Source organism: Phocoena sinus, chromosome 10 (assembly GCF_008692025.1).
Source record: "Phocoena sinus isolate mPhoSin1 chromosome 10, mPhoSin1.pri, whole genome shotgun sequence".
Lineage (NCBI taxonomy): Eukaryota > Metazoa > Chordata > Mammalia > Artiodactyla > Phocoenidae > Phocoena > Phocoena sinus.
The window spans coordinates 34,069,028-34,090,569 of NC_045772.1; the positions used below are offsets into that span (position 1 = coordinate 34,069,028).

Genomic DNA, 21,542 nt, shown 5'->3' on the forward strand with positions numbered 1-21,542 from the left:
TTATTTGTTGTCCAAACAAAACAGGTTCTCTATCTTACTCTTTTCCCCTTAATTGAAAATGGGGTTTTCAGTAAATCAGATAAACTGATTGATTATAACAAGCTCTGTAGTATGTTATTTCCTCACAGATTACTATATGAGTGGTGATAAACTGGCTCAGAGTCAAGTACCTGTGTGTAATCCAAGATCTAGAACCTCAGCTCTGCTATTTTTTTCATGCAGGCCCTGGGGAAAACTGGCTCTTACCAGCACAGATGTGTATGATAATTATACCAGTAAGCCAATTTAATCATTAAAATGTGAAGAGTAAATTTCTAGTAATAAGAATACAACACATCTGTACAAGACAGTATTTTTTAAAAAAGTTAAAATTCTCCTAAACTTACGTCTAATGAAAACTGAGAATGCATTATTATTATCAGAAATCTGAGGCTCAGACACATCAAGTAATTTATCCAAGATCTTTACTAGGAAGTGGCTAGGATCTTTACTATGACGTAGGTCTCTGCGGCTACAAAACTTATGCTCTTAACCCCTATACTTACATCTGCTACCCTTTTAGTGAAGTCATATGTGCTAAAGCTAAAAGTCAGAAAAGTTCATATAATAAAATGTCTTGAGTGTGGTCACTAGAAGTCAGGATGGGGTTGGGGGGAGGGGGAATTGGAGGTAGGCGGTACAAACTTCCAGTTACAAGATAAATAAGTACTAGGGATGTAATGAACGGCATGATGACTATAGTTAACACAGGTATATAATGTATATTAACGTTAAGAGAGTAAATCCTGACTTCTCATCACAAAAAAGAAAAAATTTGTTTTTCTTTTTTGCTTCCTCTTTTTATTGTAGCTATGAGATGATGGATGCTGGCTAAACCTATTGCAAGAATCATTTCACAATATATGTAAGTCATTATGCTGTACACCTTAAACTTATACAGTGATGTATGTCAATTATATCTCAATAACACTGGAAAAATTCGATTTAAAAAAGATTTCCTAGGGAATTCCCTGGCTGTGCAGTTGTTAGGACTCCACGTGCTTCCACTGCAGGGAGTATGGGTTTGATATCTGTTCGGGGAAATAAGATCCCACATGCTGCGTGGTGCAGCAAAAAATAAACAAAAAACCAACAACTTCCTAACATGAAGAGAGGCTATGAATGAACTAGACAAAAAATTGATACATTTGTTATACCTCCTTCAAAAACAGGGCTTTCTATAAGAATACATGTTTTAACACTGTTTAGCTTCTGATAACACCTCAACCACAGATTAAATAATGTTCATTTGATTGAGGAGAACATTCATTCTTTTATTATCAAGTATAATGTACCATCTTCCCTGCTGATTTTTCATGTTAATTTAAATATGTAAGGAAATATACCTTTTCTATTTATTTTGGCTGAGCTGTATACTTAGAGATGATTGAAAGAACATTCTATTTTCTGCCATCAAAACACATTTTACACATAGGGAAAGATAGGGATTGTATAGATAAGTAACCATCTTTCTTCTATGAAGATTTCCTATTGGTTCAGAAAAGGACAGATGCATGTTCAGAGTTTTTCAAAGTATAATTTTCAAAAAACTGCTATTATGAATCTCATACAAATATATAGTGGGCAAGTGTCAAAGATTGACTTATTAATGAGGAACTCAGCAGAATTGTAAAACTGGCCCAAAAGAGGATAGGGAAGACTGCTATATATAGTTAGTGAATTAAAGACAGAAGGCTGAAATAAAACTAAGTTAGATGTAAAATTGGTTGATGTCCTACAGTGCAATAAAACTATAACCTTTTGAGTTATCTTTCTACTTGCATCTTTCCTTTTTTTTTAAACACAACTTAAACCTTAATTTCACAGAGTCTGGGCCTAATCAATAGTAAAGAGTAAGTTTAAAAAATTGCATTCTGCCAGGGGACTGGATTATCTTTGGGAAGAACTATTAGACAAGGCTCCATTATATCACTGAAAGGACATGCAGTCATTAGTTTGCCTTATTTTCACTTTGAGATAATTTTTTATCTACTTTCTACCCTGTAAAGAAAAATAGCCAGTTCCTTGTCTAATACTATGTGTCAACACTACTCTGACCATCATACTGACAGAGCTGAGAATCATCATTTTAAAAATCAGGCAATTTGGTAGATGCAAAATAAAATCTCATTTCAATTTACCTATACAATATCTGGTTACTAGTTTTTTTTTAAACATGGTTTTGTTATTTTCTTTTCAAATTGTTATTTGCCTACTTTTCTATTTAGATATTAGTGCCCATGTTTTTGATTCCTTTCAGCTTTTAATATCTGAGAGATATTTAATTCTTACACATCAAAGAGCTTGTCATAAATAGTATTAATAGAATATTTTATGTGAGGAATAATAACATCCTAAATGAGGTTCATTTGTGCGAACTTGAAACTCAGCATAAGATTATGCTAGTAAAGAAGTAATGTTGTTTCCTCTTGTTCCATTAAACTCCTCTATTAAAAATTGTTTTATATGAAAACTACATACACAAATAATGTTAATAAGGGTGGAGAACCAAAACTACAGGAAATGCAGGGATATTTGTAAATGCAACATTCTTTGCAAATTGGCTGTAGCCATCATATTAATAAGCAAGCAGTATAGCTTTAGGGGATTCTATTTTGAACAACTTAGAATAACTGGGCAAGTTTCCATGATAGTTTAAATCACTTTTTGTGATGTGCTTGTAAAATAAAGTCAAGAACTGAAACTGAAGTACACCCAATATGGTTTTATTTATGCTGCATGTAAAGTGTGTATGTGAGATATATACATTATATATATATACACATACATGTATATATATATAAACATATAAAACAAAATATGTCATTACTACTTACAACTTTCAGTATTTTAAAGGTTTTCTCTGGTACCACTACCACAGATCCATTTAAAAGATGACTGTATTTTTTAAAAAAATTATCCTATCTTCCAGGAGTAGAAAAAAGGTAACTGAATTAAAGCACTGGCTATTGTAATAAATTGGCTAATTTATAACAGTTAGGGATTTTATATATATATATATATATATATAGCTTATATATAATTTTTATGTACAATTACAAATAAACAACAAATTTTAGATAATAATGTTATATAAAATACATATATGTGTATACAGTATAGAGGACTAGAGAAGAGTTATGCTAGTAAATTTTGGAAAAATGATTTTTTGATCTCTGTATAATTCTACATAAATCAGAACATATAAAAATTATAGAAACCTTTAAGACCACTTTTTTTGCTTGCTTTTGTTGAGGGTGGAGGGTGTGCTCCCAAAGAAAATCTGAGCCTTTCGCGTTTCTAGTGGTCCAGAGATCCCCTGTCCTGAAGTGGTATTCAGAGTGAAGCCACAGTTTCTTTTCCCTCCCTCCCTCTGCTACGGAAGCCCAAGATTAGAAGCGCAGCAGGCAGGGCCTGGGGCGGGCAGGAGTTGGGGCGAGCGGGCGGGGGCAGATGAGAGGGGAGTAGGAGGAGGGGAGTGGAAACGGAATCCTAGAAAAAATGTCTTGGGAAGTTTCTGCAGGGCCTCGCCCCTGGACAGCGCTTTCCCACGGCGTCGCGGGGCAGGGGAGTTCCTCCCGCACTGCTCGCTGCCGCCCGCACCCGCGTGCGCTCGCCCAACTCTGCCGGGGCTGCCGTGGGCCAGGGTTCGAGATCACGTGAGATTAGGCGATGCAGCCAGCCCCTCGACCTGCACCGCACACTTCAGTTCCCTGAAGTCCTCGCGGCGCGTCCTTTCTCAATTTACTACTCGAGGGGCGAGAGCCAACAGTTGGCTCTTCGTTCAAACTCCCGTGGTCTAAAAGGGCCAGTAAATGCCAAAGATGCGGCGGGGTCGGGACCCCAAACCCTGGCTGGTTCCTGTGCCAGTGCTGTGATCATTCAGCCCTGGAGCCCTTTGGTCCTTCAGGTCCTCCAGCTTTTGGAAGATGACCTTGAAGAGTAGAGGGACGGAGTTGGGGGATACTCGGGGCTCAGATTCCTCAGGGGTCTGGGAGTCTCCCTCGATCCAGCCTCCAGCTTCGCTCCTTGATGTATGTTACAGCACTGACACCCCGGGCGGGGGATTTTTGTGTCGAATCGCTGGGCAAATACTTCTTGGCCCTCACTCCTGCTTGCCTCCGTCAGATTACTTTTCACAGACTGGAGCTGGATGGGAGGTGGAGGTATTCACTTTTAAATCTTTTATGTGTGTTCACTTCACCCTGTGTGGTTGGGCGTGGAGAGAGGAAGAGGGAGGTTTCCATAACCGAGTGAAATTCCCATTCCGTGGGTATTACCATGCCTGTGGGGTGGCAGCTCTTTTAGCAAGTCTGCAAATAACTATAGAACACAATAGAGTCCTCCTCCCTTCCTCTCGTTCTCTCTCTCTTTTTTTTTTTTTCTTTTCCTTTTCCTGCCTCCAGACGCCTCCTTCGAGGCTGAAGCTGGGCAGGTCTCCAAAGGTGCAGCAGCCACAGCAATCCCGCAGTTCAAAGTTAAGCAACAGTTGCACAACTTCCAGCAGCTCCCTTCAGACGGATACTAATGAGCTGAAAGCCAGGAGAATCTGAGGAGGTGAAGAGGAAGCTTCCAGGTCTCTTCCCTTCACCCTAGAAATCCAGATATCTCCCCCATCCCCAGAGAACTTTGAGATACTGTCCTTGCTGTTCGCTGGCCTGGCGGGCCATGGCTCCCTTTGGAAGGAACTTGCTGAAGACTCGGCATAAAAACAGGTAAAGTCCAGCGTGTGTGTATTCGGGAGCTTCTGTTGTGAAAGTATGCGTTTTGTTGCAGTTAGATTCTGATGAAAATTGCTCCTGGGGAACAAAGCTCTAGGGAGTTAGGGCTAGTGTGTACACTCAACTGGTGAGGAGATTGTTCCAGTAACAATGATTGCAGTGACCAGTTCAAGGATCTCTGAAAATAAAGGATGATTATTTTGACTCCTTTTTTCTCCCTTTGGCCACTTCTGGTTTCCACCACTAGCATCACCTTCTTCTTGTTTGTTGCCTCGCCTATTTGAGAGTAGTGGGATGGCAAGTTTTATTTTGCTTTAGACAGAATTTTAGTATATTATAGGAAGAGTTAACATTTTGATGAAGGTATAACTAGAATTTATTAGCCACTAATTAGAACAGAAAAACAGAGCTGCTGATACAATCCGGAAACAATGCTTTGGCTCCCTTTTTGAGTGGGGCATTCCTAAAACCTGGAAAGTTCCCAAAGTGAAAATACTCTGTAGAGAAACTTTTTGTGAACTCATTCTTTCAAAAATCTTTGAGAAATTTAGGTGATTTTAGGCACTAAAAAAGGATTCAAACAGCTGTCCTTCTTATTCCTTATTATTACTATTTTACTTTGATTTAATTTGCTGTTTTCAAGCCGGCAATGCCCATTGTGTAAATAAACATTTCACACACACACACAGATTTTTCTTGAGTCAGTATGTGTGTATCAGTCCTATTAAATATTTTATTAACTCAAGTGCTACATTTTTATGCCTAAGAAAATGTGAGGATAATTGTAGACACAGGCTTTACTTTTTAAACATATTTATTTTGGCATAAGGGCTTTTCCACAACTCTTCTCTCAATCACACCTGTTTGTACTTGTCATAATTTACTTAGTGTCAATTTAAAAGCATACAATTACATGGTAGGAAATGATACAATTATTTTAGAGAGTCTGCATGACAATATAGTGGTACAACTTTAAAGTAAATCTCCAGACTTTATTTTGGGCATGAATGTCTACTTGAAAAATTCTGTTATTACCTCATTCCAATGTCTTTATGATTTAGTTGACTAGCTTAAGAAACAAAAGCAGCAATAATTAATACTATCAAACTTTCTAAACCTGTTTTATTTTCTAATAATCTGATATGTCACAAATATGGTATTTATGATAATTAATGAAACTGTATGTTAAAATAAAGAAATATGTCTGGGTAGTATTAAAAAATATGGTAGTGATAGTTATCAAAAATAGGCTTGTATTTTCGTAGTGTCTATGCATTAAAAAATATTTCAGACAACTCCCCTTACCAAAAGAAAATCCTTCCTACTTTTTAAAGGATTTTTCAGTAGCATCAATTTTGAAGTGTGTTTGTTTAAATGCTGTAAAAATATATTAAAAATTACTTCAGGAAAGTTCATGGTATTACAAAACAAGTTATGTTTTTGGCATAGTGATCTTTCTGAATACTATCCCTGTAGTTCAGAGTTGTTGTGTATTTGTGTGTGTGTGTTAACTAATTCAAGAATTCTGTCATTGGTATGCCAAATAACAGTGCAATAAAACTGCATGCACCCCTGTGGTTTCTCATATGGTCACTTTTGTTGCCTTAATTTGCCACTGCAAAATCTACTCTGCCCATAAAACTAGCTTTTGTTCAGGGAGGTGAGTATACAAACATTTTAAAAATATTTTTTCTATGCAAAATTATGAAAAAGTGGAAGGAAACAATAAAAGATGGGGAACTTAATAGTATTTTAAGTTGCTCTGACAAAATGGAATGGGGCTTCCTGAAGGTGATGCTTTTTTATGAACGTGTGTTTTGGCGAAAGTGGTAATAGTGAGGCTGTGCATGAGTTGCTGTAATAACTGAGTGCCTCCTTTTCAAGATTTGTATTTTTCCAATGCTTATGGTTGCTTAAACCACAGGGATAGCTAGGGACATAAAAATATGGGTATTTCAAACTAAGCAGTAAATACGCCACATGGTGTGTTGAAATAGAATTAATGTATATTTGTTTTTTTCAAGGTTTAGTTTTGATATAGATGAGATATTTTTGTTTTGTCTGTTTTTTCACCTTCACAAAGGTGAAACTACAGATGAAACTAAGTTACATGATTAAGTTTATCAATTTCATTTCCTGGGTTCCATAATGATTTAAATAATTCCACTCCAAAATATAGAAACCAATAACTTTCATTAAATGACAAGTGATTCATCCTTTGATAGATTCATTCTTCGATTGATGATAAAACAGTTATCTGATAACAGCCAATGCATTCTTCAAATATATCGTATAAAATTCCTTGTAGAATGTAAAGGAAAAATTTGAGCAATATATTTGTATACATTGTGATATAGCATTTATACAGTTAAAAGAACAACTTGAATATAATTGTATCTTTGTCAGCAGGAAAAAATGAGGATTTTTCGAGGGAATATTAGAATTTTGAGAAAGTTTATTGAACTTTTCTGCATCCTGTTCTGTCTTTTCAGTTTTGTTCACTCAGAATATTTATCACCCAAGATTGAACGTCCTAAGGTAGCTCTGTAAATAGTCTCATAATACATGGATATTTGAGAGTTTTAGAGACAGGATGGAAAACAAATGAAACTTCAAAGTATGAGGCATAAAAAACTTTTAGAAAACACACACTGTAAAGGTTAAGGAGGGCAGGGCCATATCTGTCTAGTCCCCATTGTGTTCTAATTCCCAGGGCAGTGCCTGGTATGTGATGGATGTATATAATACAGTTGTTTATATAATTTTATAAACTAAAATTATAATTTGTATTCAAATCAAAAACACAGTAATCATTTTATTCTCTAGCATCATCTGAGATCAGCTGGTATTATATAAAAGTGAATATAAAGGATTGGTCGATATTTGATAAAATCCAAAAACCAGGGAGATGGACAAATAATTATATGGATTTGGACACCAAGCTAATCCTCCCCTGCCAGAAAATATTTTCTAAATGTTAAGAATCATTCGATTTAAAAATCTGGAAAACAGTCTTCAGGAAATCTGAAAATAATACTTGGTCACAAAATGATTTTATTTGGACACACAAACATTTTATGCTTTTCATTTCTTTTTTTAATTATTATTATTGGGGTATAGTTGTTTGACAATGTTGTGTTAGTTTCTACTGTACGGCGAAGTGGAGTTCCCTGTGCTATACAGCAGGTTCTTACTAGTTATCTATTTTATACATATTAGTGTATATATGTCAATCCCAATCTCCCAATTCATCCCACCCACCCCCGCCCTGATGCTTTTCGTTTCTAACTTTCATGCAAATAAAAGAAATGGAGCCAACGTAAAATCTTTACGCTCAGAATTATTTTTTAAAAATTTTCTAATTTTCATAACATTTAATAGGAAGAGTACAATTTTCAGAAGACCTTTTGGTCTCAGGAGATGGATTGTTTACTTTGGTTCCATAATAATGAAATGTTCTGTGACTGAATCCCAAAGATTGATAACTACCTTCTTAAGCAACTTTATGTTCACATGAAGAATAAAAACGTTGGAGAGTCTAGATATTTTCTTTTCAATAAGCTATTCAAGCTTCTGAAAATATTTTCTAAAAGTCACTAGGTGGCTTTTGTTTCTCATAGAAAACCCAAAGAAGGAAATAATGAAGCATGAATTTACTCGACATTCATATGGTCATTCAACAATTGAATTCAGATTATTAACATATTCAAGTATTCACATAAGTTCCATCTGTAGGTTCTATTTTCAAAACAATGATTGCTTTTAAAAGCTAATGCTTCTAAATAGCAATCAGCAACATTTTTTTTTATAAGTTCAGAAAAGTGGAATGTCACTTTAAAGATCTGGGGGATTCTTGGTTGTGAGTTACGATTCCTTGGTGTTTTAATTAATAAAATTTGAGGGCAGAAAATTGGTTGGACTTTTTATCAAACCTTGCTAGGAGCAAAAAATTGCCAGACTAAAGCAGTATTTCATATGTTTGTTGGATATATAAAATCAGAATTGTTCTTTCAGGTGATTCATTGATAATAACAATGAATACGAAAGGATCTAATTTAGTGAATAAGGCCTTATAATTATTGTTAGGTACCATTCAGTCAGCTCTTGGCTTTCTTTTGGCTTTTCCTATACCTGTATCACAGGTGATAACAAGCATTGTCCTAATATCAACTTGAAATCAAAAGTCTCCAAAAAATATATTTGTAATAAAATTATTAGAAGTAACTAACACAGCTCTATTGTTGTATAATTGACACATAAAATCTGCATTTGCTTTTGAATGAATTAGAACATATCTAACCAAGTTGTTTTAAAACCAGGTGCCTCATATCGCTCTCTTAAGCACCTCATGCCGCAGTTACTTCATCAGAAGGAAGAATTGAGTTTTGCAGTCATGGTAGAAGTTGCTGGCAAGCTGGATGTTTTCTCTTTGTAATTAGAAGTATGGTAATTTATGAATTCTGCAGAACAGGAAATTATCTTGTACTGTTTTGTCTAACCTCCAATAAATATTTGAAAGGGCCCTGAAATTGGCTTGAGAAATGCTGGATATTTGAGTACATACATCTTTTTTTTTTTTTTTTTTTTTTTTGCGGTATGCGGGCCTCTCACTGTTGTGGCCTCTCCCATTGCGGAGCACAGGCTCCGGACGCGCAGGCTCAGTGGCCATGGCGCATGGGCCCAGCAGCTCCGCAGCATGTGGGATCTTCCCGGACCGGGACACGAACCAGTGTCCCCTGCATCGGCAGGCGGACTCTCAACCACTGCGCCACCAGGGAAGCCCCATACATCTTTTTAGTTCCCAGGTGTTCCTGAAAGAGATTTCCCCTGATAATACCTGGTAACTTAAGTAGTTATTACTTGACAGAGACAGCGCATTAGGAACAATGATTGGAATGCTCTATCCCTGGCAAAAATATCCTGAGAGCAGTGGCAGCGGTGAAATTGAGCTCTAGGTTAGATCTTGAATTGTCACTCAAAAAAACTATAACCCAACTTAATATCCACTACATAAGATGTTTTATTATGTACCGTATCAATTCATGAAGAATGTCAAGGTGAAAATCTTAAGGATTTTTAAAAAGTTTTTAAAAGTTTGTAGCTGGTTAACAATTTTATTTACATAGCCTCTTTATTAGCTGGACTGTATAACTTAGAAAGTTTTGATGTTATTTGATTGGTATGTCGTTTGGGAGATCTGATAATGGCTCTAGGTAATTCACAAAAGTATGGCTCTCTTCTTTTGATTTTAGTTCTAAAAATGAAAGAAAGTTGAAGTAGGAGTATGAGTTTACCTCTTCCAGGTGAATGTGTATTCCAGTCCTTGACAAGAGATCTCTTTGTCCCTAGCATATTGGCTTTCTAAAATAAGGCAACATGCCATCTGCACCAAGTACATGTGAAAGGAAAAACTTCAGCATACTTCTGTGTGCTAATGTTCTTTCATGTATACTTGCTTAGGAGTTTTAAAAGACATCCCTTTGGCAAAACACACATAACACATACAACACTGATTTCTTAAGAGTCAATTAATTGCTTTTTCAAAATAGATTGTGATTCAATTATTGTGGAGCCTGTTGTAAGGCTACACCTTCTAGAGAAAGTTTGCATATCTGTTGATAGTAATTTAAAGCGATTAGTAATGTGAATGGTCACCCAACGTGACCATTACTTATATGAATGGAATAGAGCCTTGGGGAGACATTTTAGCATTGGCAGTGATAAGAAAAATATTTCAAGAATAAAAATGAGCAATGGGTATTAAATATGCTGACAAAAAAGGCAAATTATTCTCAAAGGTTTATATCTGCAGGCTAGAATGCCCTCTGTTTTTATAAGTAAAGTGACTTAAGATAGCTATTAAAAAAATTGAGTATACACTCAGTGAGATCAGGGACCTCATCTATCTTGTTTCTTTCTAGATAAACAGTGAGTAGATGCTCAATAAATATTTGTTGATTGAACAAATGAATTCAACATATACTTTCCAAATACAGCTGGTCCCCATAAAGCACTTGTGTCAGAGTAGTAAATCAGTATATTTGTGGTGAATGGATTCATGGGTAAGTTAAAGAATGAATCCATAAATTCAAGGTTGATCTCTCATCATCCCTGCTTCTAGGCTTAACTCCTTGCTTTCAAATGGTTAAGGGTCACATTTGACAAATAGATGCTGTAAGAGACTTTACTGGACTTCTGGTAGAGAACAAACCAAGGTGCAGGGTTATTCTTCTCTAGGGAGAATAACTCATTCTTCTCTAGGGATGCTCTCACTTCCTTTCATGCTCCTTGAATGCAACCATGTATGTATGTGAGTGAGGTTTGGTGGATGATGGTAGTTGGCTACTATAGACCCCACTCACTGTTGAATGTGGAACATTTCCTCCTTCTTTGGAGGTAAGAGGGAAATACAGTTGGGGAAATACTTATTTTCTCACATGAAAGGAGGATTTATGCTCTTTCTATAAGATAATTACAGTTATAAGACAAAGGGAAAATGCTAGAAACAGGCAGAAAATAATCTTAGTTAAGAACTCCAGCTCTTTCGTCACCTAGACTTTCGGTCATATCTCAGATTTGCCATTACTAGTTGTATGCACTGGGGCAAATATTTCATCTTTCTAATACGAAGATAGCAATAATAACAACAAGCAAAGGCAAATTTAAGTTTGACAATTGAAGGGGTTGCTCTTTAAAATGAGCAATAGGTATTAAATATGCTGACATATTTAATGGGTATTAAATAAGTTGCTCTTTAAAGTTCTGATTCATAATATCACTAAGGTCGTTATGGGGCCTCGGAATGTGCCTGTGCAAATGAGGAAGCCCTTATGCTTAAACTTCGTTAGCTTCAGGGTAAATCCACCTCTGCTAATACTTCTTATAACACTTACTATGTGCACGGGTCTAAGTAATTTACATAACACTTAAAATTACACTGTGGGGTTTCCCTGGTGGCGCAGTGGTTGAGAATCTGCCTGGTAATGCAGGGGACACGGGTTCAAGCCCTGGTCTGGGAGGATCCCACATGCCGCGGAGCAACTGGGCCCGTGAGCCACAACTACTGAGCCTGCGCGTCTGGAGCCTGTGCTCAGCAACAAGAGAGGCCGCCATAGTGAGAGGCCCGCGCACCGCGATGAAGAGTGGCCCCCGGTTGCCACAACTAGAGAAAGCCCTCGCACAGAAACGAAGACCCAACACAGCCAAAAAAAAATAAATGAATAAATTAATGAACTCCTACCCCCAACATCTTCTTTAAAAAAAAAAAAAAAAAATTACTCTGTGAAGAAGTTACTACTATTTCTCCTATTTCACATGTAAGCCCATTAAGACCCAGAGCAGTGCAACAGTTAGTAAGTGGCAGAGACAGAATTCGAATCCATGCTCTTAACCCTTACTCTGTATGGCCTATTTAGTATTTAGTTTTCTCATCTCTATAATAGAGTTAATCCTAAACCATCAAGAATTTGGATTAAATCTGATTATATATAAAAATTTAGCACGGTGCTAGGACATAATAAAAGCTCAGTAAATATTCACTCCTTGTTCAGGCCTCTTGGATTAAATATGTTATGAAGTATATCTAAGTTTTTAACACCTAAACATGATATTTGTGGCTTCAAAATCTCAACCTTGACTCACTAGAACTTCTGTTCTCTTTTCCTGATCATCACTGATCTCTTTTCCTCCCTAGATACAAAGAGATACATTATAAATTACTGAATATAAAGAGAAATGAGTCTATAAATGTTGTGCAATACTATCCTTGGATCTTGATGAAATATTTCAATTCTGACAGCTTTTATGTTTAATCCTCACACCGCATCTGAGCAAAATTATGAGACTATTAATGATTTTGCAATGCATAGCATAGTTTAAGAGACAGTTCCTTATGTGTCTTTGTGGACTTTTGATGAGAACAAAGGATACATAATTTGAATATTTTAGTGTTATCTTTGTCTAAAAATATGAGAGATTGAATTGGATACTTAAGGTCCCTTTCGTCTCTAAGCTTCTGTGGTTTTAAAATTTCCTCTGCAGAGTAGAATTTAATTCTCTTGTCCTGCTCTTTTTCAAGAAAACTTTAAAAAATAGAATTGAAAGAAGGATTTTTTTGGTAATTTTATTTTACCTAAACATGATGCATTGCCACATAACCTCCACCAGGAAAGGTACCATTACGGTAAAAGTCAAATGTGTTTATTTCCAATTATAAAGACATACGATTAGTTTATAAATTATAATATCTAAGAATTATTGAGTGTTTGCTAAGCACAATTTTAAGTTTAGTAATACAAATATAAGAATGTTAGGAGTAGCTATCTTTTTATTTTATTTCTTTAGGACTGGTAAACTCTGTGTTTTGTATTATACCAAACATGCACCTTGCACCTCTTAAACATGCAAAGACACCACCTCATTCACCTCACTCTTAAACTCCTAATTGAGAAAAGAGCACTATAGTTTAGTATCTCATGCCTGAACTTTTTAAAAAAACACTCTTCCATGGGGAACTACCGTTGACAGGGTAAATAAAGTTATATTTATAATACAATTTATAAAATGAAAGTGTAATGTCTTAGGAAGGCTGTTCCTCTATAGAGTAGGTGTCACTAAATGTTTTTGATTGACTCTAAGTAGAAGTATATAAGAGATAAGTGAATGGAGATAAAGAAAAATAAATGGAGCATCATCACATTAGATAGTGTTTATGAAACTTCCACAGTTAGGGGACAGGCTTGGACAAGAGAAGGGAACACAACAAGGTGCACAGAAAGATGTAGGAGGGGCTGAAGCACACAAAGCTAGGAATGACTCAGGATAATCAAAAGAAAAGAATTCAGGAAGCAGGCAGTAATATGGTCAGTTTGGTGAGAATCCAGAATCTTGCTTGGTTGGTGAAAACAGTATTTTACAATTGAAAAAATGTTAAGGATGTGTTTATATAACAGTAATAGACTTACAGTCAACTGTATTTGACTGCTATTTGTTCTAATAATCCTATTAAACTAGTCAGTGTATCAGCTTATAGAGTTAAGTTATTCTACTATTTTGTGGATCTTTTAAATGGTAATTCCACTAATGCAGATAGTGGTCCAATTTCAACAAATTTTTATTCTTACTAATGATGGTATATAATCGGTAGGAATTTTGTTTCTGGGGTTTACTGATGTACTGCAGAGTGTATGCTTGCTGTTCTCAACCAATGACTAAGACATTTTACAGCCATCTCCAATACCTTTGGTTACTCATTCACCCCTCATTTACTCTGACATTTGTCAATCCTTCTGGAATTCCCTGCAGTTATGGTTAACTGAGAGTACTTTAAGATCTAGCAGCAACACATCAGTTTGGGGGAGACCACAGTCCTCAATAGTAGAAACTGAAGATACCTATTTTTAGCTCTGCATAAAATTACATTTGCGTGGAACCTATGAGAAGTGCTACTGAAAAACCATGGATGTCTTCATGGAGTAGACATACAATAACTACAGTCTCATATGAAGAAAAGAGTTGTGCGCCATTAGAGAAAGCACTTATGAAGCTATACTGGACCTTTGAGATTTCATATTTTTTCAGAGCACAGGAAGTTAGGCACTTTACAGCAGTGGACCACAAAGTATTAGCTTTAATTTCTTGACTTCTTGTTCTTTTACTCTAGTAGTGAAAGTCAAAGAACATTTTCCTAGAATTATTAATAATCGGCATGAAACTTAGACTAAGTTATTTGTTTTTAAATGATCGTTTTTAGTGGTTCTACTTTTAGTTAGGAGACCTTGCTGTAGTCACAGTTTAGAGAATTAAGTAAGCTGGCAGCTTGTGCTATATAGTGCTTTACACAGTCTGAGCATACTACAGTATTGCTTTCTTATCTACCTTAGCATCTTAAAACAAAACTATCCCACCGTATCAGGTTGGGCATCTACTTGTATATATTTCCCTTTTGGGGACTCAAGATAATGGTTATGTGATGATTTTTAAAAATTCAGAAATATCAAATGAACCTCATACTTTGAGGACATTATTAAGATTAAATGTGAATCAGATATGGACCATACTTTAAGGAACTTGTTGATTAGTAGACACACAGACATATATAAATAATTAAAATACAAGGCAGGCATTTTAAAGTATCATAATAAAGTCCATGTGTTCAACAAAAAATATTTATTTACCTTATAATGTGTGCTACATGTTATTCTAGGTGCTGGGGATACAGCAATGAGAAAGGCAGTCAAGGTCTCTATTCTCATTGAGCTTACGGTACAGTGGTGGACGGGCAGACAGTAAGGAAACAATAAATGAACAAGAAACTTCAGATAGAGATTACAGTTATAAGAGTCACTATAGAGGCGGAATTTATAGGAATTCAAAACTGAGTGTATGGGGACAATAGAAAGTATCAGGATGGAAAAAAAGATTCAGTGATAACTACAATTTGGGGTCTGAGTAAATAGGAATATAGTTGCATTATCATAGAGAACAGAAAAAATGGCAAGGGTAACTCGGGGGAAGGAAGAACATCAGGGTTCAGAGTAGAAAAATTCAAGGTGTCACTTGAATGTTTCCAAATATTCCACCTCCAAACACCTGGTGTTTGGACACACTGCGCTGTGAAAAGCAGCCTTTCATCCAACCTACTGCCAGCCCTCCTGACATCCATATGGGACTGATTAATATGGAACACACTGCACCTGGAATGGGACTTTAAAGGCAAAACACACTGGTTTCCCAGCCAAGGCCTTCACGCTGACTAATCCTATGTTAAACCCACTCATTCTCCATGAAGCATTTCACAGCCATCCTCTTAGTGAGCCTTCAGTCATTGCCTTTGGTTGAAATTACTTCCAAACAAGGCCGTGACTTCCATGAGATCATACATTCTTCTGTTTAAAGACCACATTATTTTTACTTTCTTGTCCCCTAGAGAATAATACACAGAACTATTATATAGATATTGGAGTTCAATAACATTTTAGTATTTAAATAAACAAAATCTAGATTTTTGGTGCAGGTAAATCATCTAGGTCAGGAGTTGGCAAACATTTTGTGTAAAAGGCCTCATAATAACTATTTAGGTTATTCCAGCCATAATGTCACAGTCTCAACCACTCAACTCTATCAATGTGGTGTGAAAACAGACACAGGCAGTACACAATTAAATGAGCATGACTGTACTTAAACAAAATTTTATTTACAAAAATATATGGTGGGATAGTTGTAACCGCCAGGCCCTAGTTGACTGAAAAATTCCCTTTATATACCTCCCCCCCAACCCCCTTCCTCCTCTCATGCTCCAAAAAATAAAAGAACATTTAACATTTATTGTCTTAGGCTCTTAGGCTTCAAAGATGAAAGAGTCAGTCCAGGACCTGACTGGCAAACTAGCAAAAAACGAAGGTAGAAAATGCTACCACTCATTGTACAATGGGTTCTGTAGAAGCGTCAAGAATGGGCATCCATTTCCATCTGGAGTGGTGGGAATGAGGTTATTCAGAGATGATAAGGGAATTTTCCTAGAGGAAGCAACATTTGAAACAGAGTAAGAGTTAGATGAAGAAAGGGGAAAAAAGGTGTTTCAAGCCAAGGAAATAGGTTATGGAAAAGCCCAGAGTGAAAAATAAAAGCATGGCAGATACAGTGCAATCCAGTCTAGCAATTCATAGGGTGATAGATGTTACAGTGACAGCCAGTTACCCTCACATTAGATCTGTCAGAGATCAGCAAGATGTTAGGAATAGCTAGCTCAAGGTGTCTATTACAGAGTGCTTGGCTATCAGTTGGAGGAATCAGATCATGGAAGGAATTCTAGGAACAGGCAGGAGAGAAACAGAGAACAGAAGAGAGAGTAAGAGAGAGATAGAGACAGAGAGGGGAGGGGTGATGAGGGAGAGGAAGAAAGGTAAACAAATTGAAAATGCAGGACTTGGAAACCATTTAAGGATTTTAAACAAGGAAGGTACACAGCTAGGTTTGCAGTTTAAAAAGGGAAGCCTGACAGTATTATGGAGCACAAATGTGAAGTGGGCAGGAGTTTATCATAATATAATATGTCCTAACTTACTACAGTAACATTGTAAAACTGGAAGTTGTCCGAATCGTAGTAGTGGTGATAGATAGGAGGGCGTATATTTGAGACATTTGGGAGAAAGAGTAAAACAGACATGGGGACTGGTTGTTAAAGGGGAATGAGATAGACAAAGGAATCTCGGAAGACTCCCAGTTTTCAAACTTGAGAGAAAGGGTGGGGAGATAGTGATTACATTTAGTAAGATGGGAAATCAAGAGGTGGAATAGTTTGAGATATGAGAGGAGAGGATGGTGAATTAGTTTTGATGGGCCAAATTTGAGGTGGCTGTGAGTAACATAATGATCAAATAAACATGTCAAAACAAAGTTTGGAATATTGGTCTGGAGCTCAAGGGAAAAAATAAGTAAATTTGGGAACTATCATCATTCAGTTGGTCAATAAAGTTGTGGGTGATTACAGTCACCCATAAGGTGTATATAATGAGACAAGAAATGAGTCATAGAAACCTGAGGGATGCCTATTGTATCAGTTATCACTTACTGGCAATAAGACATCATAAAAATTAGTGGCTGAAAACAACAATGTATTATTTGCTATGATTTTCTGAGTAAACTGGGGTGGTTCTTCTGAGTTTTACTTTGGCTATCTCACGAGCAGTGGGTTAGTCAAGGCTTAGGTTCCGATGGGACAACTGAGATGGCTGGGTCTCTCTCTCTCTCGATGTGGTCTTTCATCTCAAGCTTTTTCATCAAACAGCAGTCTCAGGACAGTATTACAGGAAGAAGAAGGCAGAAGCTGCAAGGTTTCTTGAAGCCTGGACTCTAGAACTTGCACACATGGTTTTTACCATATTCTATTGGCCATACTTAGTCCCAAGGTCTAGTCGAGCAAAAAGAAATAGACTCCATCTCTCAATGGAAGGAGCTACAAAGAATTTGTGGCCACCCCTGCATGACACCTACATTTACTGAATATGCAGAGGAAGCAAGGCCCATGTCAGAACTGAGAAGAAGCTAGAAAGGGAGAGGAAGAGCCGTGGAGAGTGAAATCAAGGAATGGACTGCTGCAAGAATGGGAGGAAAAGGTCACAATGCATAATATTACAAAGATGTCGAGGCAGATCAGTTCCAAAAATGGCACTTGGGTTTGGAGGTTAGATCTCTGATAAACCTAGGAAGAAATATTTCTGTTGTGGGTGTGTGTGGGGGGGGTGGAAGTCACTTTATGGTGGTTGTTCCTGGAAAGAGGTAAACTAGAGAAACTAGTGTGTGGGTTATTATTTGAGTCTGTGAAGGGAAGATAGTTGAGGTGTGTATGTGGTCAAATGATGGTTGTTATAATGTGACCTGGTAGTAGGAAGGCCCAGAAGTAAAGTTAGAAGATAAAATGAGTTTAAGAAGGGATAAATTATGGAGCAAAGTCCTAGAGGAGGTGAAAGCAGTGAAATTCAGAGCATATTAAAGAGTTAAAAACTTTGGGAAAGTAAATGGATGTAAGATACTTTTGATGTAGATGACCAGTATTTTTCTCTTATCAGTGATGTTTTCAAGTAGCTCCTTTTCCTTAACAAAATGGCATGATAGGCCCTGGTATGTTCTTGTTTCTAAAAGTTATTAATTTTTTGTTGCTCTTTAGGTAATTGATTTGTGACTAATGTGAAGAGCTGATTATTTTCGATGAAGCTTCCAATTGGAAGTCACAGTTTATTACTGTTTATTATAGAGTATGTTCAGAACATGGAAATCAGGGATAAAGGAGGTCATCTTGTATTTTCAGCTATCCTACTGGATAGTTCAAATTCTTACATGTTTCTAGTGCCATTCAAATCTGCCAACATATTTCAGAATACATTTAGAGAGGGAAGAGTAGATGGCTGCAGGCGGATACAAGCTGAAAGTCACCATCATTAGGAAATAGCTTCCACTAAGAAGGCAAAACCAATTACGAGCTTAGCTGCCAAAAGAAAAACTGTTAGTAGCTGACATAACTACAGCTATCGTTAAACTAAATATTCAGGCTAGGTAACTTTCCTTTAATAAATACGCTTTGTTATTATGAAATATTTCTTTACAAAGTATAAATCAATAAGGAAACTTTAGGTATTTGCCAGGCACAGGTAACACTTGGAAGTTAGCCCTAGAATTTCCAATGAGAGTAGATATTTTCTCAGCATTTCATCTAGTAAATACTACATGTTAAATATTTACATTTTGAGTATAATCAATTTCTGGAATCTGAACTATGGGCTTAGTTTACTTAACCCCCCCCCCAGTAGTCCCCAATACACATTCTTTACATATTCCCTTCCCTTTTCTCTGTTTATGGGGATTATGTACAGTATTATAGCTACCCTGCAGGTATGGAATGTCTAGGGTTTTTCTTGTCCTACGTGACTGACTTATATATATTATTACTCCCTAGAAAATTAAACTGGTGTTAGTAGAGCATAAAACTAGTGATTTTTTTTCTATGCGTATATATGTATAAAATTTTAATTTTCAAGGTAGTTTTAATTTTTGACTGCCCCAATTTTTCATAGAGTGATTAATTTTCTGAAGGACTCCAATTTTAAAACTGTTTTAATAAAATGTTAATAGTCTCTGTTTCGTGAAAATTATTTGATAGCATTATTTTCATGCTTCATCTATTAAAAGAGTGATCCAGATTTTCATAGAGACCTAAGGAAAGACTTGTATTATTTGTGGCTGACACGCCCTGTGATTATCTTCCTGAGACTGCAGTACTGTGATCTCAAAAAAATGTTACTTCAGAGGGCATGTGCCATACTCTGTGTAAAATAACCAGAGCTGAGTTAGCTTGTGGGCCAGAGAGTTTCCTCACCATTTGCCTGCTTCATTAATTTTAATTTTGCTTAAACTTTATGTTGTGTGTGTCTGTGCGTGTGTACTTTACAGAAGGAATCAAAATTGTCACTTAATATCGTTTGTTTTTTTTTAATTTTATGCACAGTGTAGAGGAATAACAAGTTTTCCTTGATGCTCTTAAGGTCCCTGACTGGCTCTGAAAATTAAACCGACCAAAACAGACTAACAGGAGAAAAGAATTCAAGTTGACTTAACGTAAGTTTCACATGACACAGGAGCCTTCCTAAGGAAATGAAGACCTAAAAAAATGGTTAAACCTGTGTTGTTTTATGCTAGGTTTAGTGAAGAGTGGACATTCATGGAGAAGTGTGGTAGGTAGGCCAAAGGATATGAAGTAAGCGTAGTAAACTGGGAGACATTTAGCAGGGCCTGTTTGGTTGGATTCTTCTCATCCCTTTGTCTTCAGAGATAAGGACACTCCTTTCCTTCAGGTATAGGAAGGGTATCTCTCAAGTGAGGGTGTTAGGACCTGTTTCAGGGGAGAGGCTTGGGTGGAAAGTCCAAGTGAACTCCCTGTTTCTCCCATTTTCTAAAACACCTTCAGCTTACCATATTCAGTATACCAAGGTGCCATATTTTGGGGTATCATGTCTTGAATCCCGTCAATAGTATATTTGGTTTACATTAAATGCCTTCAGGGTGCCTAAGGTGATCAATTTTTAAGTACAGAAAATAGCCAAAACAGGGGATTTCCCTGGTGGCGCAGTGGTTAAGAATCCACCTGCCAGTGCAGGGAACATGGGTTCAAGCCCTGGTCCGGGATGATCCCACATGCCACGGAGCAACTAAGCCCGTGCACCACAACTACTGAGCCTACTCTCTAGAGCCCGCAAGCCACAACTACTGAGCCCATGTGCCACAACTACTGAAGCCTGCGCGCCTAGAGCCCGTGCTCCGCAACAAGAGAAGCCACCGCAATGAGAAGCCCACGCACCACAACCAAGAGTAGCCCACACTCGCCACAACCAGAGAAAAGCACGTGCGCAGCAATGAAGACCCAACGCAGCCAAAAATAAATAAATAAAATAAATTTTTTAAAAATTAAAATAAATAAATAAAATAGCCAAAACAACTTAAAATAGGTTTTTTTGTTTTGCGGTACGCGGGCCTCTCACTGTTGTGGCCTCTCGTTGCGGAGCACAGGCTCCGGACGCGCAGGCTCAGTGGCCATGGCTCACGGGCCTAGCTGCTCCGCGGAATGTGGGATCTTCCTGGACCGGGACATGAACCTGTGTCCCCTGCATCGGCAGGCAGACTCTCAACCACTGCGCCAGCAGGGAAGCCCAATTACTACATCTGAATCAGATTTGGTATCTTGTTTTCAGAGATAAAACTTAATGAAACATGTTGATTATTGTATTAGGCAATAGGGAGTTCCTCAGTGTGGATTCAATTCTAACTCATTTACCCGAATTATTCTTATTTTCCTTAGTTCCACATTATCCTTATTTTCCCCCACATATTAGCTGAGGGTGGTATTGAACAAGTCCTTAATCTCTTGTGACTCAGCTTTTTAATCTGTGAAATGGATTTTACTATAGGACCTATCTGATAGGTGACAAAAATTATATGAGTTAGTATGTATAAAGCACTTAGAACAATGTCTGGCACATATTAAACATTCAATAAATGTGAGCTATTATTATCTAATGTCTCCTTTTATACACATCCCATTGTTCTTCTCCCTAGTCGCCTTACTATTTTTTTCGAAGTAGCTTTTCCTCAACTACCAGGCCCAGACATAATCATGTTAAGTAAAAATCTTAAAGGGTCTTCCTTACAGACAAGCTCCAAATCAGCATCCTGTCCCAAATGAAATCTCGTGAGGCTCTTTTACCTAATCTGACTTTCTTCAAAGGGTTATGG

General features: G+C 37.0%; 1 protein-coding gene across 2 annotated transcripts in view; it reads left to right on the forward strand.

Annotated features, from left to right (window-relative positions):
- The first annotated feature begins 4,126 nt into the window (after nucleotides 1-4,126).
- The window catches only part of RASSF9 (Ras association domain family member 9), a 30,989-nt gene continuing 13,573 nt past the window's right edge, over nucleotides 4,127-21,542 (forward strand). Inside the window, exons 1-2 of one of the 2 annotated variants that reach the window (XM_032647276.1) lie at nucleotides 4,127-4,205; nucleotides 4,446-4,754. In XM_032647276.1, the coding sequence (XP_032503167.1) occupies nucleotides 4,708-4,754 (47 nt within the window). In that variant the 5' untranslated portion in view covers nucleotides 4,127-4,205; nucleotides 4,446-4,707. Of the gene's footprint in view, nucleotides 4,206-4,445; nucleotides 4,755-19,798; nucleotides 19,872-21,542 lie in introns of those variants that run through there. The other variant, XM_032647277.1, reaches the window with a different exon arrangement.